The sequence below is a fragment of the Pleurodeles waltl genome, chromosome 10 (assembly GCF_031143425.1).
Source record: "Pleurodeles waltl isolate 20211129_DDA chromosome 10, aPleWal1.hap1.20221129, whole genome shotgun sequence".
In the NCBI taxonomy this organism is placed as follows: domain Eukaryota; kingdom Metazoa; phylum Chordata; class Amphibia; order Caudata; family Salamandridae; genus Pleurodeles; species Pleurodeles waltl.
Genome location: NC_090449.1, coordinates 75,567,416 through 75,593,558, shown reverse-complemented (window position 1 = coordinate 75,593,558; position 26,143 = coordinate 75,567,416). Strand labels below are relative to the sequence as shown.

Below are 26,143 nucleotides of genomic sequence, written 5' to 3'. Positions count from 1 at the left end.
CATCCTGCTGCCAAAGGTTGTCCAAGGGCTTGGACTGAGCTTGCCTCCTGTTAAGAATTCTCAGGGATATCAAAGACTTCATCTGCCAGTGCCTGGGTTCTTCTGCTGAGAGTCCTAACTTGCCCAGTGGTACCAACTCTAGTCCCTGGGCCATTGGAAATGCAAGCTAGTGATCTGAAGGAGAAAATCCATGCATCAATGCACCGCAGTGGAAGAATCGATGCAGCATCGGTCATGCAGCTGAAAAATCGACACTGAGGCTGTGTGTCCAGAAATCAACGCATCACCTTTCCTAAAAGGAATAATAGACGCTTCATCTCCAATGCCAGTAGGGAACCAAGGCATTTTCTCACCTGTGAGGAAAGAATTGGCACATCACCTCCCCTGCCAGTAAAGAACTGAGGCATTGTGTCACCTGCGAGGAAAGAATCAACGCATAATTCCCCTGCGCAGTAAGGAATTGACGCATCTCTTTGCTTTTCTGCTGCCTGTGGCCTGCATCATCTTTGTTTTTGACGCATCAGAGGTACTTTGCGCTAAAGAGGTACATTCATTGATTCCTATGGATCAATTCTTGTTTAAACTTTTAAAAGAGATATTTTGAATTGTGGTTGTTGGATTCTTGTCATCATGGTCTTATTATAGGCAGATAAATATTGGTTATTTTTCTAAACTGGCGTGGAGTCCTTTCGTACGTGTTTTCACTTTGTTATTGTGTGTGTGTGTGTGTGTGTGTGTGTGTACAATTACTTTGCACATTGCCTCTGAGATAAGCCTAACTGCTTGATCCAAGCTACCAACGGGGTGAGCAGGGGTTATATTAGCTGTGTGGCTCTCTTCCCCTGACTAGAGTCAGGGTACCACTGCCAACTAGAGACCCAATTTCTAACAATACTGTAATGCTATTAAAGTGTCCTAAGATAACTAGGTAATTTATGGTGTTTGTCTTTCTCTGGCAGCAGCACAGCTGGGAGAAGGGCAGTCATTATTTTGCTACATGGATTTTTAGGTCTGGCTTAAAGGTGCAACTGTCACTAACATTTTAAGCTACAGTTCTTTGCTTCCACACAAATATATATACTTCTCCTTTCTTCATTTTACCACATAACATTAATTCAAAGCCAGACCCATTGGCATTGCCAATTCTTGTTTTGCTTTGCATTCAGGTACTTGTCGTTTTTCCTTTCCCATAGTAAATGGAGGAATTCAATAAACACAATTCACAGGAAACTCAAGAACATATTAGCTCCTAAGGAGTGGTGTGTAAGTGTGACGTGTGGCTTATGCAATATGTGTATTTATTGTGTTATCTCCATTTACTACGTGAAATACATATGAACAGTTGTCCATTTGCAGATTGTATTCAAGGGCATACTTGTGTACAAAAAATCACTCAAGATAGTGGAGGGAAGATTGTTAGAGCAGACAATATCTTGCGAGTGGGGCACACATAATTTGTACAGGTATCACAGGCCATTTTCTGCTAGAAGCAGCCTCGTACAGATGGAAATCACATGATAAAGCATAACAGGAATAAAATATATAATACAACAAATCAGCTGCGGCTCCGCAATTCTCAAGGGGAGGGGCAGGAATAAAAAAATAATAAAATAAAAACGTACCTGTTCCGATTCAGACGTGTCACTCCTCTCCTCTTCGTCTGGTGTCCCAGCATTCACTGGGACACCAGCACAGGTTCCCCAGCAATCATGGAGCGGCTTTCATGCTAAATTTAGCATGAAAGCAGCGTCAGAATTGGTCTGAGCATATTGGACTGCTGCTCAGACACAATCCTGGGGTGTGCACAGTTTCTCCAGCCCAGCTGTTCAACACAGCCGGGCTGGAGAAACCTAAGAACGCATGTGTGTTTGGCCTGCTGTGACGGACATCCAAACACACATGCACACTTAGGTGCATTCTCTCCTCCTCCCGCTTCTCTGTCCCCCTCCCACGGCCCAGCTAGTGAGTAGGATGTCAGTTTGATCACGAGAAGAGACCCAGTTAAACAGGGTTATTTCAAGGGATTGCTTAACCCTTGATTATGCTCAGAGAATTCCATGGATTAAATACCCAAGATCTTCATTTTCTAGCCTGGGTCGCCGTTTAAAAGACTTGAGCAAATACTATAAGCGGACCTGGAATGGGCACAGAAGGCATTTACAGAGAAAGTTCTGAATTACTAAAACCCTCAGTTCAAGCTTAATATTTGTTAAAAACAGTCCCATTGATTGAACCTTATCTTATTAGGGTTAGTGTATCTAATCATTAATTTTTGCTGACGAGGTTCAGATTGAATCAACTGCATTGGTTCTTAGCCTTTGTCGAGTAAATGAGAAAAGTAATTAATTCTAGACCTCATGGCTGTGATCTGCCACATGAGCAAAACACACTTCATTTCATCATCTTCTGTAAAATGTGTGTAAATACACATATAGTTTTTATTCTCCCTCTTTTTAAGAACTGTCATCCTTTTAAACAAGTACTCCAGACTTTAATGTTTTGGCAATTATCGGAAGATGACTTTGTGTGTCAGTCTGTTGTTAGTTTTTTGTCTGAGGCTCTTAAAATATGTTGTTTTTTTGCTTACTGTCAATTTGCTCTAGTACTCTTGATTCAAATATATGATCTATAATGCCTTTTTATGGTGTCGAATAGTTAGGCTTTATCTGCCTTGTGACGATATGTATGTATATCATTGTGGTTTTTACTTGTATTTTATGATGTATGGTATTTATATGACTATTTATGTTATTTTGTACAATTCTTGAATAAAGGAAAATAAAGTAAGTGTGTATAAAAAAGACTTTAAACCTATCTCTACCAAAAGTCCAAAGGGTAGGAATTGTAAGACCATTGGAGCCAAAGGAAAATCCCATGCTGGAACCGAAAACATAGAAGGAGGCCTCCTAAAAAAACTCTTGTGATGTATATCTTCCAATTTCCCAATTTTCAAAAATTCCCCACCTCCCTCTCCAAGGAGGGCAAATGCCCTCATTTGGTGCTGATTTGACCTTGAGAGTGGCAAATGCCAATTCGATATTGAAATCACATAGCAAAAATTATAACATCCACTTTGTATCACGGGCATGCAGGTCTAAATCTGCTTTCTTGCACCAAGCCACAAAGGAAGACGATTGAGGTCTTAACCCTTTCATGGTGGAGTTCAGCCGGTCAGGTCTCACGCGATGTCTGCAAATCAGACCCAAAAACAGACTGAAGGGAGGTGCTTGGGTGATGGAAAAGACCAGGGATTAATGTATATATATTAGAAATTGATGGATCAAAGTTAAAATAATTACATGTATTCTGGGGTCGTTTGAAGCCTTATACAGGAACAAATTCATGCTGCACTGCCACAGCATTTTATGAGAATATCCAATGTATTTAAGAAATTTGTGGTACCACTACTGCTAAAGGAAATGTGTGTTATTAGTGAGGCATTTTCTTCAACTGCTGTAAGGCTTCCTTTTCCAGATTTCCGAACCCCATTTGCGATTATTTTTCATGATTATAAATTATTTGACAAAAAATGCAGAAATAGTGCCAAACCTTTTGGGTTAGATTCCTTTTATTGTTTCCTTTTTCTCTATTTTATTTTAAATTGAATTGTATTCCTTTCCTTCTCAGTTCAAACTGTTTATTTTTTTCTGTTATATTAAATTGCCTGATTGATTTGATTTAATATTGAAGAAAAAAAAAATCAGTTTTGGATAATGCCTGTTTGTCGTTTCGCTGAGCACTCCACTTCAGAAATTCCTGAAACTTCTAGATTTTTAGAAAGACACAACCATATTTTTTGTTTAAAAACCCAATATTTATGCAAAATGTCCAAATGTGCCTTTACCTTCATCCTGTTTCAACTAAATGCTATGGTAAGGATGCTTTTCATTGCACAGATGCATACATACTTTGTTCAAAAAAGGTTATTTGTTTTTTTTGACTTTTTGTCTTGGAAACATTTTTGTTTTAAAGAAAATATGGTGACTCCAATAGCTTTCAGCGTAAATATTTGAAGGTTGGGAGACCTTCCCAACTCTTTCAAAGTTTCTTTTCCTGTCAATCACATAAAATTCCAAAAAAACTATCCAGCTACCCAGTCCCCATTTCTTCGAATCTTTCATGTCTTACAGTTACCCCTTACCTAAGTCCAAGTGCCTATGGCTTGGGCCTAGAAACCTTTGCCACTTTATCGAAGGAGACAGAGAATAATTTCTGATGTTTTCACTGCCATTCAAGAGTACACTCATTTCTAACATAAGAAAGAAAGGTCTTCCTGTGACGTATTTATAAGACTTGCCGAATAGCCATCCTACAAAAATGAGACACTTCAATGTCCATCCTACTCTAGTCTTACCTGCCATGTACCGTAGTCTGAACCCCTTCATCTGAACCGAGGTGTCGCTGACAAAGATAATCTGGATAGACCCTCCATAGGTTATCTGAGTATTTGGTACGATAGCACCGCAGTATTTGCTATTAGACACATAAGTTTCAAATTCTGCTAGATCATCAAACTTTAAATAGTCAAACATGCAGCGCTGACTCCTTTCCAATTCAAAGTCGACAAATGTGATGGTCACCTACAGAAAAAGGCAAAAGCACGTCAACTATTAGGAGAGGTGCAGTGAAGCCATGAGCTTGTCGAATTAAAGCAGTCTTTCTATTCTCACCAAACAGGAGAGGGTGGTGCAGAGCAATTTCTTTATGAAACACAAGTTGAAGACAGTCAAAGCCCAGAGCTAGCATAAATATGCTTTGTTGTGGGGACATGTTAGCATAGTATGAATAATGAGCAACAGATCTTACAATTTAACATTTTGGATAAATACTAGGCAATTTGTGAGCATGAGATATTACACAACATCTCTATTGTAATATCATGTGCAGGATTATACACTTTTTATGTTGATAATCTAAGCAAGCATAGGTCACTCCCCAATAAATTTTGATAAATGTATTTTAGTGTATGTCTAATATGGTGTTCATAACACGTGAACCTTTGAGTAAGAGAGGAAAAATATATTATTATGAAGGCGGAAGACAAATCTTTCTGTAATCCATTATGCTTTGTTCAGTTTTGTATTATTAAAATAATCCATCAATAAAATCTCGGATCCTCCACCTGCTGAAGAGTTGTGTAAATTTGTCTGAAGTAAATAAATGGAGCACAGTGTAGTCTCAAGATATAATCAATAAACAACAAGTGGCACCAACTTTTGAATTTTGAGCTATTCACATCATTTACCGAATGTACTATATTTATTGGCTATTTTGTATTATATTTCTAAATGTAAATGTTCTGGATTATTTAAATTAATAGATATTACTGCCCCTATACATTTCATCAATGTGATCCATCCCTAAATTTCCAAATATTACTAAATATAAAATATCCATATTAAAAATAAAGTTGTACTTCACCCACTGAGATGATGTCCAAGTGTCCTTCATTTAGTCAATGTTTCTCAGTCCATACTTTGAACTGTGGGTCTGACTTCGTGTTTGGCACACATAATAGTGTCTCGTAGTAGCACTTCGCCTGCCACATTCAGATATTACTGCCTGCTCTGCAGTCATCTCTGTACAATGTACTAAGGGGCATACTTACAAGCCCCTTGCGCCCCATGTGCCACACTAGCGTAATTATTTTAAACTAATGTGGCATTAAGGAGGCCATTTCCCCAAGCCATATTTATAAAGTGGCGCAATGCATGCATTGCGCCACTTTGTACCCCCTTGTGCCACATAATGCCTGCGCCAGGCATAACATATGAAAGGGGGTGTTTCCCAGACTGGGAGGCTCAGAAAATGGCACACTGAAATTTACAACATTTCATTACGCCATTTTTTCCATTTTTTTTAACACCTGCCAAAGGCAGGCATTAAAATGCGCACCCATAGTAACCTATGGGCCTCCCTGTGCTTTGCTACACTAGCTTCAAACTTTTTGACACTAGTGCAGCAAAGCGCCATAATATCGTCAAATCTATTGTGCTAATGACCGCCATGGTGTGCCGTATTATTAATACGGCACAACCATGGTGTTGTTAGGGGGACGCAAGAAAAGTGGGGCATTGGGACAGATGCACCACTTTCTTGTAAATCTGCCCCTAAGCATTTTGAGTATGACTGACTTCTTTTCTGGTGGCCATACACCAAACGTTTGACATTTTTGGCTTTTCAAAAACGAACTCCCAAACAGTCCTCTAACTTATTTCGTGTTTCATCCTAACTAAATGACTGCACAGTGATCCACATATCTGCAATCATAATTGCAAGGCTTACTTTTACAACAGAAACCATAATTAAGCATACCTTTGGCAAGGGGCGGAGCTAGCCATCAAAGATGGCGGCAGAGTGATCCCAGAGCTCCTGACCGGCCCGCATTTATCCTTGGCCTAGTGTGTGGAACCCTGGTCTTTTGACCGGTCACGGGGAGCTTGCACGGCTGAGAACGAAGTGCTGCCCCGGGTGCAGTGGTGAGCGCCTCGTGCCGGGTGCATCTTGGAGGAGCGGCCGGGCCGCAACAGGGCCAGGCCTGGTGGTATGTGGGCCTCGCAGCTGGCCTAAGTGGCGGTAGCAGGCCGAGACAGGCATCATTGGAAGGGGTGCCGGAGCGGCCTTGAGGAGGTGCGAGCCCCCCCTGCGGGGTGCTTGACATTCAGGAGCATAGAAGATCACACCTCCCTGAGTGATGGTGCTGCGGGGAGAAGAGGGGGTGCGGTTCAGGAGTGCATAGGTAGGCCATAGAGTTTGTCTCATTTGCACTGAGCTGCGCGGCAGCCGCAGCCCTCATGGAGCTGCTCACTTCGACGTGGTGCCTGCTGACTGTGGGCCCCAAGTGAGTGGACACTGGATGATGGGGGCTCTGACACCCTGGGGGAGCACCCTCTCCCACCCACCCCCTGGAGCCTGAGGGGAAGGTGTCTGTAGAGCTCAGCCTCCTAAGAATGGACCACCAAAAAACTCTCTGACAGAGTGAAAACTAATGAAGGTACTCTGGCAGATCTGGAACCCTTGCACCCGACCCTGAAGTCCCACCGGACCCACCTTGTGGACCGGGTACAGTGATTGAACAGTGCCCTGAAGATGTTGAAGGCCGCAGTCGACGCAACAACATAAGGCTTATTGGACTCCCCGAGGGAGGGGAGGGCACAGACATGGTGGCCTTTCTCAATCCCTGGCTGTAGCCACTTATGGGAACACAGCAACTCTCACAGTTCTTTATCCTGGAAAGGGCACATAGGGTTCCATCCCAGCCCCCAGCACCCGGGAGACCACCCAGGTCGGTGGTGGCCAGCCTTCTGCACTACCAAGACAGACAAGTTGTTGCAGAAAGCGCTAGAGGTAGGCCCATTCGAGTTAGACAATGGGAGGGTCAACATGTTCCCTGACTTTACGGTGGCAGTGCAAGCCAAGAGGGTGTCATACATGGAGGTGAAGAAGGCACTGCGCGCAGAGGGGATTAGCTACCCCCTTCTGTTTCCTTTGAAACTCAGAATTATGCTCAATGGCCATACACACTTCTGCCAGAACCCTGACGAAGCTTAGACCAGGCTAGAATTACATATATCGGGGGCTGCTGGACCTCGACTCCACAGGTCGAAGACATCCCAACACCAAAAGAAGAGAAGACACTCGAAAGATTGGAGCAGCGAAGAGGGAGCTACAAAACCTACACCTCAACAAATGTCTCAGGAAAAGAGGGTGGCCCTTCAGGCCGTGGCATCCCTGACAGAATCCGGTCATTCTGGTGGGGAGAAGGGCGACATCTCAGATGTCCCTGAATCTGATGACATGTCCGAACCAGATTCCGTGTTTAGTGCCCTAGGATGAGGGGGAACCACATGTGATGCCCTAAACGGCGGGAGACCTTATATAAATACCACCACATAAGAGCCAGTAGACTGATTCTGAGCTAGAAGAGGCTCGGGGGTACCCGTTCAGGCCAGTCTGGATGACTCTGACTGGTACACAGTAGCCACACGGAGAACTTACCTTCCAATCATTCACCGGCCAACCGGTGAGATGATGGAACTAAATTCACAATTATTGCTTTTGATGGTTTGGGAGTCCAGCCGTTGCTGTGCTGTCCTGGGGAAAGGGAGTTGTGGTTTGCTTGTTGTTAATGTTGGTTATGCCCACGTTTGCCGTTGGTTCATTGATGCACTGCTTCTGTGTTGTTGTGGTGGGTGGGAGGCCAGGGGGACCCAGGTGGGGGAGTGGTTTCTACTGAGGAATCATGACGAGCACATATGTATCCCTTAAGCTTAAGACCTGGAATGTTCGAGGGCTGGTTTACCAGGTAAATGTCACAAAATCCTGCAATTCATGAAGAGATGAGGGGTGCAGATCGCTATGCTGCAAGAATCCCACCTTACAAAGTCCAAAGCGGATAGTCTTCATAGACGCTGGCAGGGACAAGTGTTCACCATGACAAACTCTGCATATGCGAGGGGGGCACTAATATGGGTGAGGGTGGGAGTACCATTTGAGCCCACCGTGGTGGAGGTGGATAGGGAAAGACGATACATGTTGGAGGAGGGGCGGCAGACTTATAGTACTGGGTAGTGTCTATGCCCCGAAGCAGGACTAACTTTCATTCCTTCATTCCCTATCGACACGGCTTGCTCATTTCCAAGACGGACCCTCTTTGCTGGGGTTGGGGGGACTTTAATAGTGTTCTGGAACCGGGGATTGGACCACTCGACCCCCCGCTACGGTGTGCTGCAACCGCTAGGGTTGCGGCAGGACTGATGACTTGGTTGTCTCGATGGGATATGGAGGACATTTGGCGTATCCAGCACCCACATACCAAGGACTATTCCTTCTACTCCCCCCTGTACCAAGTGCACACTAGAATATATGGTATTGTATGCTCTAGGACATTCTGTGGCTTGTCTATACATCCTGAATACTTGGGCAGCATAGTGTCTGACCACAGCCCCTTAACAGCGACGCTGCTAAGGACTGAACAACGCCCTCCCATTCCTACATGGCGTTTATATTCGACGGCGGTAGAAGATGAGGTCTATCTGATGCATTGGCGCCTAGGGTAGCTGAGTGTCTCACTTCTAATCATGGAACGGCTTCAGACAGGAGCACTGAGTGGGAAGCCTTCAAGGTGGTGGTTCGGGGGCAATGTCTGGGACAAACAGTGGGTTTTAGAAGAGACCTAGTCTTAAACTTTACACGCCTTGGAGCTGATTTACATAAATGGGGTACAGCCCTGGGCACAGATGGTAGGCCCAAAAACACCTGCTGGAGACCCGTGATAGCCATACCGAGGCAATGGAAAGCCTCCATCACCATGATTTTAAGACATATACATGAAAAGGCACATGAAGAAGAGGGTAGGGTGGGTAAACTACTGGCCAGGCTGATTCACCCATCACTCGTTTGACATCCCAAGAGTGTTCTTACCTGCAAGGATTAATGATGAGTTTAGAACCTATTATATGACTCTGTACTCTCCTCCATGGGCGGAGCCTCCAAACACTGGACAACTTTTTGGAGGCCCTACAACTGCCGACTCTGGCTGAGGCAGACCGGGGGCCCTGGGTGCACTGATAACAATCCAGCAGGTCAGAGTTGCTGTTAGGTCCCTGGCAGCCGGGATGACACCAGAGATGGATGGACTTCCACTGGAGTGTTATAAATGGTTTATAGGAGAATTGTCACCGAAGCTTACTGAGATATACGCTGAGGCATACGAGAAGGGGGATTTGCCTTCTTCAACCAGGGAGGCATTGGAAGTGTCGCTCCCTAACGGCAAGGGCCCCAATACTACGGTCTACGATTTTAGGCTGCTTTCTTTGCTAAATACTGACTTTAAAATACTCAGTAAGGCACTGGCCACCAGACTGTTGCTGCACATGCAAACACCAGTCCATGATGACCAGAATGGATTTATTCCCTCCTGCACCACATTCCAAAACCTGTGGAGACTATACTCCCTCTACTATGATGATGTGCACCCGCCCACCCGCAGTGCAATGATAGTGTCTGTAGATTTAGAAAAGGCCTTCGACACAATCCGTTAGGATTATTTGAAGGCCACAATGTTGCAAATGGCTTGGTCACCAGTGGACGAGATGGATAGACCTGATCTACACTAACCCTATGGCCAGAGTGAAAACCAGCCGTACAATCTCTAACAGCTACGAAATTCACGGTGGAACCAGACAGGGTTGTCCATTGTCTCCCTTGTTGTTCGCCTTATCCATGGAGCCACTAGCAGCGAGGTTCAGGGCACAGGGTCATGCATGTGGGGTGCTGAAAGGGGGGACACCACACGTTATCTCCCTGTACGTGGACGACCTCCTCATTCACCTGAGAGATTGGGAGGATGCGTTGCCTTGGGCACTCCAATTACTGGAGGAATTTGGGAGTTATTCTGGACTCCGTCTGAATCGAAGGAAAACCTGTGACTTCCCGATGCTGGAGGGTGCCCCCTGCCCACTTTCTTGCCCAGATGACCTGTCCTGGGCTCCGCGCACATTCCGTTACCTAAGTATTTAGGTTTACCATGCGCGGGGGGATCTACAGGAGGGTAATCTGGGGGGAGCATGCCGCTTGTTGAAGGTGGCGCCTTTTGGCGCGCCCTAAACTGCCCTTAATGGCATGGATATCCCTTTCTAAAATGGTGATGCTCCCTAGGGTTTTGTATTATTTTACTAATGTAACAGTGGTCCTACCGGGTTTGTGGTTTGGGAACTGGATGTGCTCCTATGGGAGCTACTGTGGGATGGAGAGTGACACAAGGTGGTGCTGTCTACCCTCCACCTCCCTCTGGAGAGAGGGGAGCTGGGGGTTCCCAATTTTGAGATTTACTACACAGTGGCTCAATTACAATGGCCAACTCGGTGGCTCCATGGGCAGGGCTTGACGGAAGTGGGTTCAGACAATGGGACCCGACACAGTGATACCCTCATGGCATGGTTGCTTAGACCAAGATGTGGAGACCCCGGACCAAACGTACTGGTGAAGACCGCCCTGTCAGACTGGCGCAAGGCCCTTAAGAAAGCACCCATAACTACAACATATGCCCCAGGAATTCCGCTGCTTGGTCTACCGCACAGAGATCCTTACTCCTGTTTTACAACTGGGCAAATGGAGCCCTGGACAAATGCAGGCTTGTTGACTCTGGGGGACTGTTTTCAGGAGGGTCAATCAAGTGCATTACGCACAAGTGTGTTGTCGGGGACGCTGCTACCTTCCTTCCCACTGTTCCCTCCCTCTGGGTTGTGAACCCTACCTACACCCATAGGAAGCAGTAGGCGTATGTTTGGGCAAGGACTTCAATTAGTTGTTGGTTGTTGTTACAAAAACATAACACACTTGTTTCCTTCTTCTTTGAATATACGGTTTTGTATGGCAATTAGGGGCCACAACGTCCCATCCCTGTTGATGGACCTGGTATGCCTGATTATTACTTCAATTAATGGGACTAACCTGTGATACTAACTAAAACATTTCATTGTGACGGGTGGGGAGGCCTTACTCAGGCTAATAAGACATGATGAAAATGCATGAAATATGCCCCCCATCTTAAATTGATGATTGTGTACTCCCACAAGATATTTGTTACTGGTCATAATGTATGAAATATCATATCTCTTGAAATGCCAATAAAACAAAAGTGTTAAAAAAAGAAATACTTTTGGCTAATCTTTTGATACTGAACACCATCAAAAACCACTCAATGAAAACCCAAGAAATACATGAAAAAGAGGCTTAGATTCCGGAAGCTGCAAATGTTAGAAATATACTAAGCAAGTGCTGATATCATAGCATATTGTCCACACACAGTGTGTGTACATCAACCTTACCATTCTAGTAGCAGGGATCGTCCACAGGCAGTATGTTGATTTTGGGTACTGTTCGGGGTAGTTTGGCGAAGTTATTTCTCCAGATCGAGCCGTCACCGTTCCACCGCAAGCTAGAAGGACATTTAATGTTTTACTCCCCATTAAAACTTATACCACGCGCATGGATACTTGGATACATGGGTACATTTACAAATTCTGCTCAACTGGCACAATTATATGCCCTCGAAACAGTGGATCAGTAGAGTCTGCGCCAGAGATTGACTTGAAATACGGGAGCCAGTGCAACAACAGCATAGAAGAAAGACTATCTGGGGCCCTAAGCATAAAGGGCACACTTTTTCCTGTTTGCGCCATGGCGCGCTTCCAAACAGGTGCGCAGTGTGCAAACAGGGAAAGTGCACCCTGTTAGATTAAAGGTGCTGCCCCTAGGGCAGCCACAAACTTGTGTTGCCCTGGGGGCCGTGCATTCAAGTGAAATACGGAGCGGCTTTGAAGCAGCAACTAAGGGGGTTATTCTAACTTTGGAGGAGGTGTTAATCCGTCCCAAAAGTGACGGAAAAGTGACGGATTTACCACCAGCCGTATTACGAGTCCATTATATCCTATGGAACTCGTAATACGGCTGGTGGTATATCCGTCACTTTACCGTCACTTTTGGGACGGATTAACACCTCCTCCAAAGTTAGAATAACCCCCTAAATGTTTCACTGTGCAGGCGTCAACACATATGCCCTTGAAGGAGGAGAGAGGGACCCCTTTTCCGGCTGGTGCAGTGATTGACTACACTCGCCTGTTAGAGGATGTCTAGGGGGCCCACTGGATTCCCTTGACCTCCTCTAGAGGGCTGCCATCAAGCGGCGCACCGACGATGCGACACCTTGTGGCGCACTGTTAGTGCACCTGACTGCTTCTTTACGTCTGCGCCCACATCCATAATACGGCGCAGGCAAAAAGCTCTTGATTCCCCATTTGCATGATGCCACACCCCATGCAAATGAGGGAACGGCCTCTTGATCCCATTGTGCTCCTGGGGCACTTCTGTAATACAGTCCCAGATGTGCGATGGCAGCTGACGTGGTGCTATTAAAGGGTCCTGTTTGATATCATGCAAGTAAAGTAGAGATCAACACATTATTATCAGCTGCCAAAGCAGCAACGGCAACTTCACAAGTGATATAAGTAACTCCCAGCGAGATATCACTGCAGCCAGAGCAGCTCCCTGTGTGATGTCAGTGCAGCGATGCCAGATCCCAGTGTGTTAACACTGCAGCAAGGAGCGCCTCCCTGTGTGATATCAGTACAGGGATGCCAGCTTCTAGCGTGAAAACAGTGCGGCAAGAGCAGCTCCCTGTGTGATATCAGTGCAGCGAGGGCACCTCCTTGAGTGATATAAGTGCAGCGATGCAAGCTCCTGGAGTGGAAACAGTGCAGCGAGGACAGCTCCCTGTCTGATATTAGTGCAGCCAGGGAGAGTTCCCTGTGTGATATCAGTGCAGCCAGGGCACCTCCTTGAGTAACCTCAGTGCAGCAATGCAAGCTCCTGCAGTGAAAACAGTGCTGCAAGGACAGCTTCCTGTCTGGTATCAGTGCAGCGAGGGCCGATCCCTGTGTGATATCAGTGCAGTCATGCTAGATCCCAGTGTGTTAACCCTGCAGCAAGGAGCACCTCCCCGTATGATATCAGTACAGGGATGCCAGCTTCCAGTGTGAAAACAGTGCAACAGCAGCAGCTCCCTGTGTGATATCAGTGCAGCGAGGGCACCTCCTTGAGTGAGGTCAGTGCAGCAATGCAAGCTCTTAGAGTAAAAACAGTGCAGCAAGGACAGCTCCCTGTCTGATATTAGTGCAGCCAGGGAGAGTTCCCTGTGTGATTTCAGTGCAGCCAGGGCACCTCCTTGAGTAACATCAGTGCAGCAGTGCAAGCTCCTGCAGTGAAAACAGTGCAGCAAGGACAGCTCCCTGTCTGGTATCAGTGCAGCGAGTGCAGCTCCCTGTGTGATATCAGTGCAGTGATGCCAGATCCCAGTGTGTTAACATTGCAGCAAGGAGCACCTCCCTGTGTGATATCAGTGTAGTGATGCCAGCACCTAGCGTGAAAGCACTGCAGCATGGGCAGCTCCATGTGGGATAGTGCAGTGAGGGCACCTCCTTGACTGATATGAGTGAGCAATGCAAGCTCCTGGAGTTAATACAGTGCCGCAAGGACAGCTCCCTGTCTGATATTAGTGCAGCCAGGGCAGCTCCCTGTGTGATATCAGTACAGCGATGCCAGCTCCTAGCGTGTTAACACTGCAGGAAGTGTAGCTCCCTGTGTGAAATCAGTACCGATATGCCAGCTGACAGTGTGAAACTGTGCAGCAAGGCAGCTTCCTGTATGATATCAGTGCAGTGATGCCAGTTCCCAGTATGAAACCGTGCAGCAGTGGCAGCGCCCTGTATGGTATCAGTGCAGCGCCTAGTTAGAAAACAGTGCAGCAATGACAGGTCGTAGCAAGAAAACAGTGCAGCAAGAGCAGCTACCTGTGTGATATCAGTGAAGTGAGGGCACCTCCTTGAGTGATATCAGTGCAACAATGTAAACTCCTAGAGTGAAAAGAGTGCAACAAGGGCAGCTCCCTCTGTGATATCAGTGCAGCAAGGACAGCTCTATGCAGAATGTTCGTGCTTCAAGGGCACCCCTCTGAGTGATATCAGTGCAGTGATTCCAATTCCCAGCATGTAAACAGTGCGGCAACAGCAGCTCCCTGTGTGATATCAGTGCAGCGAGGGCACCTCCTTGAGTAACATCAGTGCAGCAATGCAAGCTCCTGCAGTGACAACAGTGCAGCAAGGAAAACTCCATGTGTGATATCAGTCCAGCACTACCAGACTGCAGAGTTAAAACAGTGCAGCAAGAAAAGCTCCCTGTGGGATTGCAGTGCAGTGATTATAGCACACAGAGCACTAAGAGCAACATCCACTTGAATAAAACACAAACACAACTGCAACAAACACTATCATTCTAACCCTGGTTAAGGAAGATAACAAAACAAAGAGTAGGAAAATAGGACAGGATGAATATCTCCTATAATGTTTGGGTGAGTGGGAGCTTCACAATAAGTTAAAGGAACCCCCAGCTCCCTCCAACTGCTGGTCTCCTAGCCCTGTTGAAAGAATTATGGCTTCAGACTTACCATTGAGACTAGGAGGAGTCCTTGTGGTTGTCATCCGCGGAGTGGTGGTGGTTGTCCGTGGACTGGTGGTGCTGGTTGTCCATGGAATGGAAGTAGTTGTTGTTGGAGAGATGATGGTCTTTGTAGTCGTTGTTGTGATAGTAGTAGTGTTAGTCATCAGAATGTTGGTTCTAGCGGTCTTGGTTGACCATGGAGTAACATTGGTAGCTGCCAACTGAGTGATGCTGGTAGGGATTGATTTGGTGATCCCCAGGTTGGTGGACTTATCCAGACTGGCGGTGGAAGTACCTGCTGTTATATTTGACATTGGCATGAGAGTCTCAGTGGTCGTGGTAGTTCCTCCATCTGGTAGTTCCATGGTATATGGTGCTGAAGTGCGGGGCTCAGCTGAACTTCCTATTCCCAATGATTTATCTGTAAGGAAAGCAAATAACGACAGCAAAATGTGGTCAATACTCAAAACACGTGTCTTCAATGGGAAAAAAAGACTGACACCAAAAACAAGTAGCCCACATTCACAGATCGCTTTTTTTGGCAATATACGTTTTGGTGGTACTTGAACAGGGCTTGCCCCAAAAGTCTGCGGCAAATGGTCATTATAGCAAAACTAATGTAAAACACTGGAAAAGATTTTAAGGTATCTTTGTAAGGGGTATTGACATAACCAAAAAAAGGAACTATGGGCCAGATGTAGAAAGCTTTTTGCATGACGCAAACTGCGAAAATCGCAGTTTGCACCATGCAAAAAGCCTTTTGCGATGCTCATAAACAAATTGTGAGTTGGTACCGACTCGCAATTTGTGAATGCGACTCGCAAATAGGAAGGGGTGTTCCCTTCCTATTTGCGACTTGCATCGCAATTCAGAGTTGCTTTGTGACCGCGAATGCGGTCACAAACCAACTCGCAGTTACCACCAGTGTCACACTGGTGGTAACTAATTCGCAAAAGGGAAGGGGTCTCCATGGGACCCCTTCCCCTTTGTGAATGTCGACAAAAATATTTTTTCAGAGCAGGCAGTGGTCCTATGGACCACTGCCTACTCTGAAAAAAACGAAACCAAATGGTTTTGGTATTATTTTCATTTTGCAACTCGTTTTCCTTTAAGGAAAACGGGCTGCAAAATGAAAAAAAAAACTGCTTTATTTACAAAGCAGTCACAGACATGGAGGTCTGCTGACTACAGCAGGCCACCCTCCCTGTGAGTGCAGGGACTCGCTATGGGGTCGCAAAATGCGACCCACCTCATGAATATTGATGAGGTGGGTCTTTGCGCCCCATAGCGAGTCGCAGAAGATGTCTGAGACACCATTCTGCATCCATTTTTGCGACTTGTTAATTGCGAGTCGCTCAGACTCACAATTTGCAAGTCGCAAAAAGGGATTTTGCTACATCTGGCCCTCTGTTCTAGATTAGTATCAAACGGCACGATTTAAGGGGCATTGCTGACCGAGGTGAGTGTACGTATGTGGGTATGTCTTTTCTCTGCCTGCTCGCCAACATTATTGCCATAGAAATTCAACTCCTAACAGGTAACCACACAAATTGCACAAAGTGACTTATTAGCAATACATATTTTGCCATTCAGTAAGGCAGGCTATACAATTCACATGTGGCTTTTGAAGCTTTAGAAAATAAAGGGAATATGAATGTTCAGGGGAACAACCTGGATAGAGGACCATGATCTCGCCCACCCTTAAGGAGGACCCTCTTCATATTTCTGTTGGGCATCATGGACCCTGGAGGGGCCAACAATTACAGTACAGGCTGCAACCCTGGAAACTGCAGGACGCAACCTGGTATTATTATGTTTATCATCATTCATAAGTCATTTTTAGGTATGGCTTTAAGACTGCTTTAGATGTGTCACCATACTACTGATTTTCCCAAAAAATCATACATGATATACTTTCAAAGAGGGGCTTTTGCTCAGCAGGTGCCATTCCTTGGTCTATTTAAATGTCACTCACATGTTGCTCCGCCCACCCCATAATGTATCATGGAGCAACTGGCCAGCTTACTTTACCAATGGGCTACCTAAGATCCAGCAAAAAGCATGGACAAATTGTTTAACGAAACTAAAATGATTCCTTTCTCTTCAGTGTCAAACCTGGTACAGCGAGTGCATTTTTATTGTATTTGCTTTAATACTAACTTTTAAAACTGCAATTCAGGTACTCAGTTACAAGAGCTGGCATTAAAAGGTGACATTGAGTCTGATTGAGTGCATGTATAAATGCTCCTCACCTTTTTGTCTCCTTGGCAAATAGTTATAATAATAATAATAAAATTAAAGATGTGGTATTTTAAAAGAACTTCACTTGTAGCACAGCCACATTAGTGATTTTTTCAAAATGTTACATTTTTATCATAGGCACGTGGCAGTACCATTTAGGTAGCAATATAGGGGGTCATTTTGACCTTGGCGGACGGCGGAGGCCGTCCGCCAAGGTACCGCCACTGAATGACCGCACCGTGGTCAAAAGACCGCGGCGGCCATTCAGACATTTCCTCTGGGCCGGCGGGCGCTCTCCAAAAGAGCGCCCGCCGGCCCAGAGGAAATGCCCCTGCAACGAGGACGCCGGCTCAGAATTGAGCCGGCGTAGTTGCAGGGGTGCGACGGGTGCAGTTGCACCCGTCGCGTATTTCAGTGTCTGCTTAGCAGACACTGAAATACTTTGCGGGGCCCTCTTACGGGGGCCCCTGCAGTGCCCATGCCATGGGCATGGGCACTGCAGGGGCCCCCAGGGGCCCCGCGGCACCCCCTACCGCCATCCTGTTCCTGGCGGGAGACCCGCCAGGAACAGGATGGCGGTAGGGGGTGTCAGAATCCCCATGGCTGCGGAGCGCGCTCCGCAGCCATGGAGGATTCACAAGGGCAGTGGTAAACCGGCGGGAGACCGCCAGTTTACCCTTTCTGGCCGCGGCTGAACCGCCGCGGTCAGAATGCCCTCGGGAGCACCGCCAGCCTGTTGGCGGTGCTCCCGTGGTCGGTGACCCTGGCGGTCACCGGCTGCCAGGGTCAGAATGACCCCCATAATGTTTTGTGCCATGCACGTGCAAGAAAAAATAACCATCAGACCATGTTGACGAGACCAAAATTATTGGCTTTAGCAATATTTGTTGTTTCTTGGTAAAAAGTTCTAATTCTTTTAGCCTAACATTCAGAACTTGGAACTCACAAGGTGATCAGCCCATTGCCAGAGAAAGCATTTGAAAGCAGACTCTTCATTTCACTTACAACAAATTACTGCTGGAGATTTACAAAAAATACCACATCCAATGGGACATTTACAGACGTAATACAGATGATTGTAAATTTGCACTTTACTGACACATGGTGCCTTAACATACTGCAGTTTTAATGGTTTGACATCAAATAATAGGGTATGAAATATGACGTTGGAGCTGCTGGTAAAGCAACAGCTTGTTGAATACAATAGCTCAGCGGTAAACACAATTCCCCAGGGTGTAAAAGGATTATCCATGGTGGTGAAAGATATAACTGCTCAGAAAGAATTTAATCCAACTCTACAATTAATATTGATTACCCAAAATTGGAGCCTGATGTAAGTGGTCAATACTGGTATGGAGTTTTGGTGAGCCTTTAATCATCTCAAACTTAAAAACATTGTCCTAAACTGATCACTTTTCAGTGGTATCAGGTTTGGCCGGTATTAGTGCTGGACGCGGTATTTAAATCTAGTAGGGCAGACTTTCCAATGTCACATGTCTGCTAGGAATAGCTCTGTGTCCTGTTTGTAAAACGTTTGGCAGTTTGGAGACTTGTAATTATAGGCCCCTGTCTATGTTTCAGCCTCCCAGTAAAGTTTTTGCCAGACTTTTGTCCAAGCTGCACCGATGAGTGGGAACCTTTGTGTGGGTGGCTCAGATGCAACTTTGGCTCATTGATAGTGAATCCCAACAATTTCAGGAGTGCAGCTCAATCAGTTGTCGTGGTAGAGAAATACATGTACCCTATCCTCTGAAGATAGAAAGACACCACTAATATCATTTTTGTGAGCACCTGAGGAGCCGAGGTAAAGCCAAAGAGAGGTATGGAATATTGGGAGTGTTCTTAGCCTACCTTGATCGGTGGATTACGTCTGTGGGAATGCTGAATGGATATATGGAAATATACGTCCACTAAGTCAATGCATATAATACAATCTCCTGGGTCCATAGCCAAGATAATTTGTGTCACCATGATCATTTTGAATTAGCCCTTTCACAGAAAGACATTCAATGGCTGAAGATCTAGAAATGGCCTGTGGTTCCTCTCCCTTCCCAAATAAGAAAGTAGTTGAGTAGCATCTCTTACCTCTCTCAGAGTACAGTATACACTCCATGCCATCCTAGGAGAGAAGAAGATTGAACTCCTGCAACAGGATTGCAGAGTGCTTTTCCAAAATTCTCCCTCATTTTAGAGGAAGATGGGGTGGGAAGTACAGCATAGCCCTTTTGGACACTTTACAAGACTCATCTGATCTGTCTAACATGACGTATCTGCAGCAAAGGAGGAAATATTGAATCCTGCCTCATAGAGCCCAACCTGTGATGCTGAGGACAAACTAAAGAAGCTTAGAAGCTGCTGCAGTAAGGGAGAATGAACTGGGGGATTCTACCCCTGCTGACTTGTGTGAATCCTGGCAGTGCCACACTATGACCTCAAAAAGAATGCGTTGGATGCTGTATGACATGTTTGTGATGGTTGGCAGAGTTCATTGGCTAGACTCTTGGAGTAGCGTCTAAATTTCCTGTGATGATACAAATGAGAAATTATTGGCAGGGCTTGGATCAGAGCTACAAGCAGTTCTGTAACACCGTTTTAATAGCACTACAATGTTGCAATAAAAAAGGACTTGTAGCAAGTAGCTGACCTTCTCCTTTTGGTTCTGGGCAGTTTTCCTACAAGACATTCTATTTGAAAAAGTGACCAAAGAAATAATTTATAGAACAATTTTCTGAATTTGGTAGCAACAATCTACAGACTTTACAGGCAGTTTTGAAGTAAATCTTTGCTACCAGTGAGACCCATACCTAGGAGGAACCTTAAGGATGCATATGTGTGCAATCTCTAAGAACCCCATAAACAGACCCAGCATGTATATTTTATTTGTCTTAGAAAATGTTCTTCATGAAGAAGGCCTAATGATAGTTTTGGTTTGTAACATTGTTTGCCAGAATTCTTGTGGAGAGAGGTTGCGATGATGGTTTTGTCCCTATTGTGAGTGCAGAGCTATACAAAGAAGGTAAAATCACCTTGGGAAATATGGATACTGTAGGGTTTATTGCAAGGTTCAGCTTTGCCCCAGTGTGGTTTTCTATCCGTGTCTACGTTTCATGTGTGGGAAGGGAGGATCACACAGCAATACCACACTTTTAACCCTTCCACAACAGCAAAACAAGGATTCCTGCTTTTTGTTTCTCAGCACACATTTTGGCAAATGTTACATGTTAACCATTGGGCAGGGAAAAAGCAAGGTCAATGTGAACTTTGTACACTATTTGGAATTGTGTAAATTCTTATGAGGATTGCCGGGGCCCTCATGACAAAACATGCCAAACATCCCTTTGCTTCTCTCTAGCTTGGCCGGTAAATCAACTCGACCATCAGGGAGAGAACAGGCCTGGAGCCAAGTTGCATCTATTGAGAAGAACTTGAATCAAGAGAACAGAACTGATGCCCTTACCGCATTGATACAGCAGGTTGATCTTCAAGATATCTTTTTCGCTCAACGCAAGCATTTGGCCAATGTTGACGCTTCCATCTGGAATAGGGACCATAGTCTGAGAGATGCCGTCTTTGGAATATGCCTTCCTAATACAAGCACAAAAGACACTGAGTGGTCCAGGGAAGTAGACTCAAACATGATTGCACTGATAGTAAGTATTTCTCAAATATGTTTGTTCCAAAAGTGGAATGAAAACAATGTTTCCAATGTATGCAAATTGTTATACTTAAACACAGGGATACAACAATCTGGTTCCCAATATGTGTTAATTACTAAATACAGAAAAAAATATGGAATTCAAGTCTTCTCTTGAGAGACCCACAGGTTATAGCATTATTGGCTGATAGGCTAATGGCTGTGCAGATTAAAAGCACAGGGAGTTTTTAAAGGCATGAGATTTCTTAATGAACCTTAAACAGCTGTAGTTGTGCATGTTTTATGCTACCATGCTAATGTTTTCAGATACTTAATCAAGATCACTGACCAATTAATGCTGTTGTACGAATGCTTTCTGGGCAAAGTGTGTGCTTATATTACGGCTGCCTTGTTGGCAGCACATTGTCTACCTATAAAGAGAGAATTTAGTTTTAGTCAATATATCTGTTCATGAGACAATTTATACTCCACGTCTTCCCTTTGTGTTCCATATTCCAATAGTGCATTGCAATGCACTTATATGGTCACAAACCTGTGTAAATAGGCACTGTACAGAAACACCAGGTTAATAAAGTATTGGACCAACAGTCTAAAGTGGACACGCATCAGTATGCATACACTTTATCCGTGTGAAAGAAATCAAGCAATACCAAGGGGATGGCTTGTCGGGGTTTAGACCCGAAATTAGTTGTCGGGTCTCATCAGGACCTTATTTGTCTGTCTCATTCAACAAAAAACTCTTTATAAGTACACGGGCTCCAACAATGGTCACCAGCTTAAATATTTGGTCCTTCTGGTTAGATATCGAAGGATCCAGTTTCTGTCCAAATAAGTAATCCTGCAGCTTACAGTAAACCACGAATCTATCTATTGAGGGAGTAACGTGTGTGACCTATCACCACTGGGTCTAGTAAAAATATACAAATCTCCCCTTTGTTATCTTTCCTCTCTTTTTATTTTGTTTCCAGCTTCTGCCTTTGCCTCTTCCCACCTTCCTCTTAATGTTTTGTTCTCAAATTCTTTACTCTTCTTTTCAGACACCTCTGTTTCAAATTCTACTTTCTCTTCTCATTCTTTTTCTCCTTTGCCCATCTCTGTTCCTCTTTTCATCTCACTTTTTTAGCTCTGCCCTCCTTCTCTACTCTTTCACCAGTCCATCTGTCCTCTTTTCTTTCTCTTTCATTTCCCTCTCTCACACTTTTCTTCTCTCGCTCTCTCTTCCTTAGGCCTTCCTCATCTCTATTTCATACTCTTTCCCCTTTATGTCACTCTTCTTTCTGTTGTTTCCTGTCTTCCTCTCTGTATTTGTTTCCCTCTATCTCTCTTTGTATACTTCTAATAAAGTCGTTTAGCAAGTGAAGCAATTTTTCTCTTTTTTTGATGCATAATTAAGATATATCATAAATCAATTATTTGCTTTCAAGTGTTGACCTCTTTTAGACAACTACCTTAAATGTGTATTGCAATTTGCTTAATCACAAATTGTTGCCCACGACCAGTGCTTTAAATAGAAATATAGAAGTGCAAGTACTCAGTGCCGGACAGTACCGCCTCACTTAAAGCACTATTCGCAATCCTATAAACATTACACTCTGATGAGCAACACTGGGTTGCAGAGTTTCTCCAACAGGTGAGCAAAATGCGAATAGCCAAATGATGGCGCTGTGTGAACGGACGGGGTAAACTACTGGTCCAGGACTAAGGCCTGCCCAATGACACACTAGGGACCCGAATGAAGCCCTGTGGTTGATCATCAGATTGAACTTCCCCAACTCATGCTCCATCTAAAGACCATTATATCAAACTAAACCAGCTCATGTTCCATTTAACAATTAAACAATTAATAATGCTCTACCATATTACCAAAGTTAACAATCAAGTGCCATTTAAAGATTTGCCACCAGTGCTTAATTACAGCTGGTGACGGCCGGCGAGGATCACTGGCATTCATTTTCGGAGACCGGTATTTATTTTTTCTCATTGGATAGTTCAAAGGGGCAAGAGAGAAAAAAACACAAAAGAGAAAGAAGAGGGAACAGTAAATGGAGAAAACATCAGAAAGGTAGAAAGTAGGTGCTGGGGAGAGTGAGATAAAAGTGCGGAGAATGTTTGTCGTGGATTAAAGAAGCATGAAGTTGATTCTAGACTACGTAAACACTGCTTGTCACTAAACAATTTACAATGCTCAACCATGACATCAGAGTCAACCAACTCATGCTCCATTTAAAGACTTGATACATATAAGGGGTGAGACAGACTTACTTTCCATAGTGCATAATGGAGCTGTAGTCATAGGGAGTATATTTCATGTTATTGGTGTCAGTCATTTGGAAGGCGCTGATGTAATCTAGAAGAAAATGCGTTGATCAATGTCTTTCAGATACAATACATCTTCACCCCTGTACGGCAACTCCCAGATTTACAAAGTTATACAGTGTGAACAAGAGAAGAATCTTTGATAGTATGAGGTGGTATTAAAGATTCACTCTCTGCAACTGATACAGTCTTGCCCTCTACTCTCAAACATGTGCTCTAAATCATTCAATTCACAATCATTGTCACTTGATGCATGTTAATCTCACTGCCTGAAACTGCCTAATATGAACTGTTTTGACAAACCTGTGTTTTGTTCTGTGATCTTCATAAGTCTAGTACAAATTTGTTGAGTTGGGGTAAACTTACCACCATTTCAAAATGGGTTCATGCCAACTCACCCTAAGCTTTTAGTGAAACAAAACAATGTGCATGTCACCCTTGGGCTGAGCACATACTACTTATTGTTATATAGTCGAGTTTTCAGAGGAACATAATATTCCCTCCCCCCTCCGTTAGAATCACTCTGATCTATCTGGGGAGGAGCAGGAATGTGCCCTACGTGCCCTAGAATTTATTTTAGAACAATATTCATGGAAGTCATGACGCAGCACCATAAAACGTCAGATGCAGCAAAATGTTTATGACCAACCAATCAGGTTCCATGTCCATTCTCATCTGCACATGGTCTGGAAACCTATGTGTGCCGTTATGCACAAAATGGATCAAAGCATTACACTAAACTATTGGAATTTCTATACTGAGTAATGTGTTATCTTTATGCCATGTTTGGTGTAATTCTGTTCAGCAGTTTTTATTACAATGGGGAACACATTCCTATGAGATTTACAATGGAAAATGCTACATTTCGACTGCCACCCAATACCTGTCCCCCTTTCATTTGCCAATCTGGGTGAAATTTGAGAGAAAAGATTGAGTTGGACATACCTAGCTAAAGGCTAATTTCATGAAGACCCATCAAATGCTGGCAAAGTTATTAGCAGAACATAAAGTGGATTTCCTAAAAATACACCTAGTCACCCATAACTAAAATCTTTACCGCTGGCTCTGAAATATGGTCCCTGAAATAATCTTAGCTCGAAGGTTTACAAGCCACAACCCCAAATCCTAACATTTCTGCAAGAAAATGTTTCTACTCATTCACGTTTTGCTCTATCCCCTGGTCATGATGTCACACATGACATCACTGATGACGCCATTTGTGACACCTCAAACCACATCTTGGCTACATCACTGATGCTATCACTTATGACATCACCAAACATATAGGATTCTGGGAGGCACGTTGGGTTCGAATCTGAAAAGTGAAGCAGTTAGCTTAACTTGAGACTTTGGGCCAGATGTAGCAAAATGCGATTTTGCGAATCGGAAATTGCGAGTCGGTGCGACTCGCAATTTCCGATTCACAAAATCGGATGCAGAATGGTGTCAGACACCTTCTGCGAATCTCAAGGGGGTCGCAAAGACCCACCTCATTGATATTAATGAGGTGGGTCGCAATTTGCGACCCCCTTGAGATTCCCTGCACTCACAGGGATGGTGGCCTGCTGGAGACAGCAGACCTCCATGTCTGTGACTGCTTTTTCAATAAAATATATATTTTTTGTATTGCAGCCCGTTTTCCTTAAAGGAAAACGAGTTGCAACACAAAAAAAATAATGGACCACTGCCTACTCTGAAAAAATATTTTTGGCGACATTCACAAAGGGGAAAGGGTCCCATGGGGACCCCTGCCCTTTTGCGAATGAGTTAGCACCCACTTCACATGGGTGCTAACTGCGAATTGCTTTGTGACCACTTTCGCGGTCACAAAGCAATTCTGCAGCGCGGTGCGAGTCGCAAATAGGAAGGGAACAGCCCTTCCTATTTGCGAGTCGCATTCCCATTTTGCGAGTCGGTACCGACTCGCAAAATGGGAATGTGCATCGCGACGGCCGTTTTTCATGGCACAAACTGAGAAAATCGCAGTTTGCGCCATGCAAAACGGTTCGTACATCTGGCCCTTTGTGTTAAGTGTAGACCGAGCCCAAGTATTTGAAACGTTATAGACCTATATGCATCACTGACACCTAAACATTCAGGTCAGCTGTCTATGGACAGATGCAAGCTAGACTGCTTCTAACTTTATTGTCTCCTTAAATCTGGGAGGCTCGCACATTAAACGCAGTGTAAACAAACAGCCTGCCTTTTTCTAGCCTGCTTATCCATCCTTTGTTTTCCATTCTTCATTGAATACCTTTGTGTCTAGTAAAATGATTAGCCGCACTGAAAGAGCACTGATTGCAATACACATGAGAAGGCAATGCTCTGAAGATCGTACCAGTTAAAATGTTGTCCCACTGCACCGCCACGTAATTGTCTCTGTCCTTCCGCACGTGCTCGTGGTGGAAGCCAAGGCTGTGCATCAGCTCGTGAGCGACGGTGCCCTTCACCATGCAGATGTCTTTGTTGATAGAAATGGACTGCTCGTTTCCAAGGCGACCGATGGGTGACCAGCACCTGGAGCAAAGAAACAGGCGGCTGTCAGTGTTGTTCTTTCTGCAGGTGCAATCACGTATTGATACTTGAACGTTTCTCTGCCTCACTAGTAGGCTCTGCAAGGTTTTTATGTTCTCCCTGGCTAACAGTAAGGGGCCACACTTCATGCACCAAGGGGGTACTAAGAAACTGTCTGGGGCACTACAGAGGACCCTTCATGCACCCACGCACCCAATCCTGCATATTTTTTGTGGAATTTCGATTAATTACACAAAATCAAATTGTGCACATTGTTCACATCCCTACCTTTCATTCACCAAGGATTTTACAAGAAAATAGCCTTCGTGCACTCAAAGAAGTGCCATGAGCCACACAGTATCAACCCATAGAAGCCTTACAACCCATTCTGGATTTCCCATTTCCCATTCACCCTCCCCC

The 26,143-nt window shown here is 44.7% G+C and overlaps 1 protein-coding gene across 5 annotated transcripts in view; it reads right to left on the bottom strand.

Annotated features, from left to right (window-relative positions):
• Positions 1 to 26,143, bottom strand: part of LOC138261108 (low choriolytic enzyme-like) — a 46,737-nt gene that overhangs the window by 2,457 nt on the left and 18,137 nt on the right. For 4 of the 5 annotated variants that reach the window (XM_069209758.1, XM_069209759.1, XM_069209760.1 and 1 more), the window contains 6 exons: positions 25,548 to 25,726; positions 23,156 to 23,240; positions 20,696 to 20,823; positions 15,005 to 15,418; positions 11,832 to 11,941; positions 4,355 to 4,580 (listed from right to left, as the gene is read on the bottom strand). In XM_069209758.1, coding sequence (XP_069065859.1) covers positions 4,355 to 4,580; positions 11,832 to 11,941; positions 15,005 to 15,418; positions 20,696 to 20,823; positions 23,156 to 23,240; positions 25,548 to 25,726 — 1,142 coding nt within the window. The remainder of the gene's footprint in view (positions 1 to 4,354; positions 4,581 to 11,831; positions 11,942 to 15,004; positions 15,419 to 20,695; positions 20,824 to 23,155; positions 23,241 to 25,547; positions 25,727 to 26,143) is intronic. The other variant, XM_069209761.1, reaches the window with a different exon arrangement.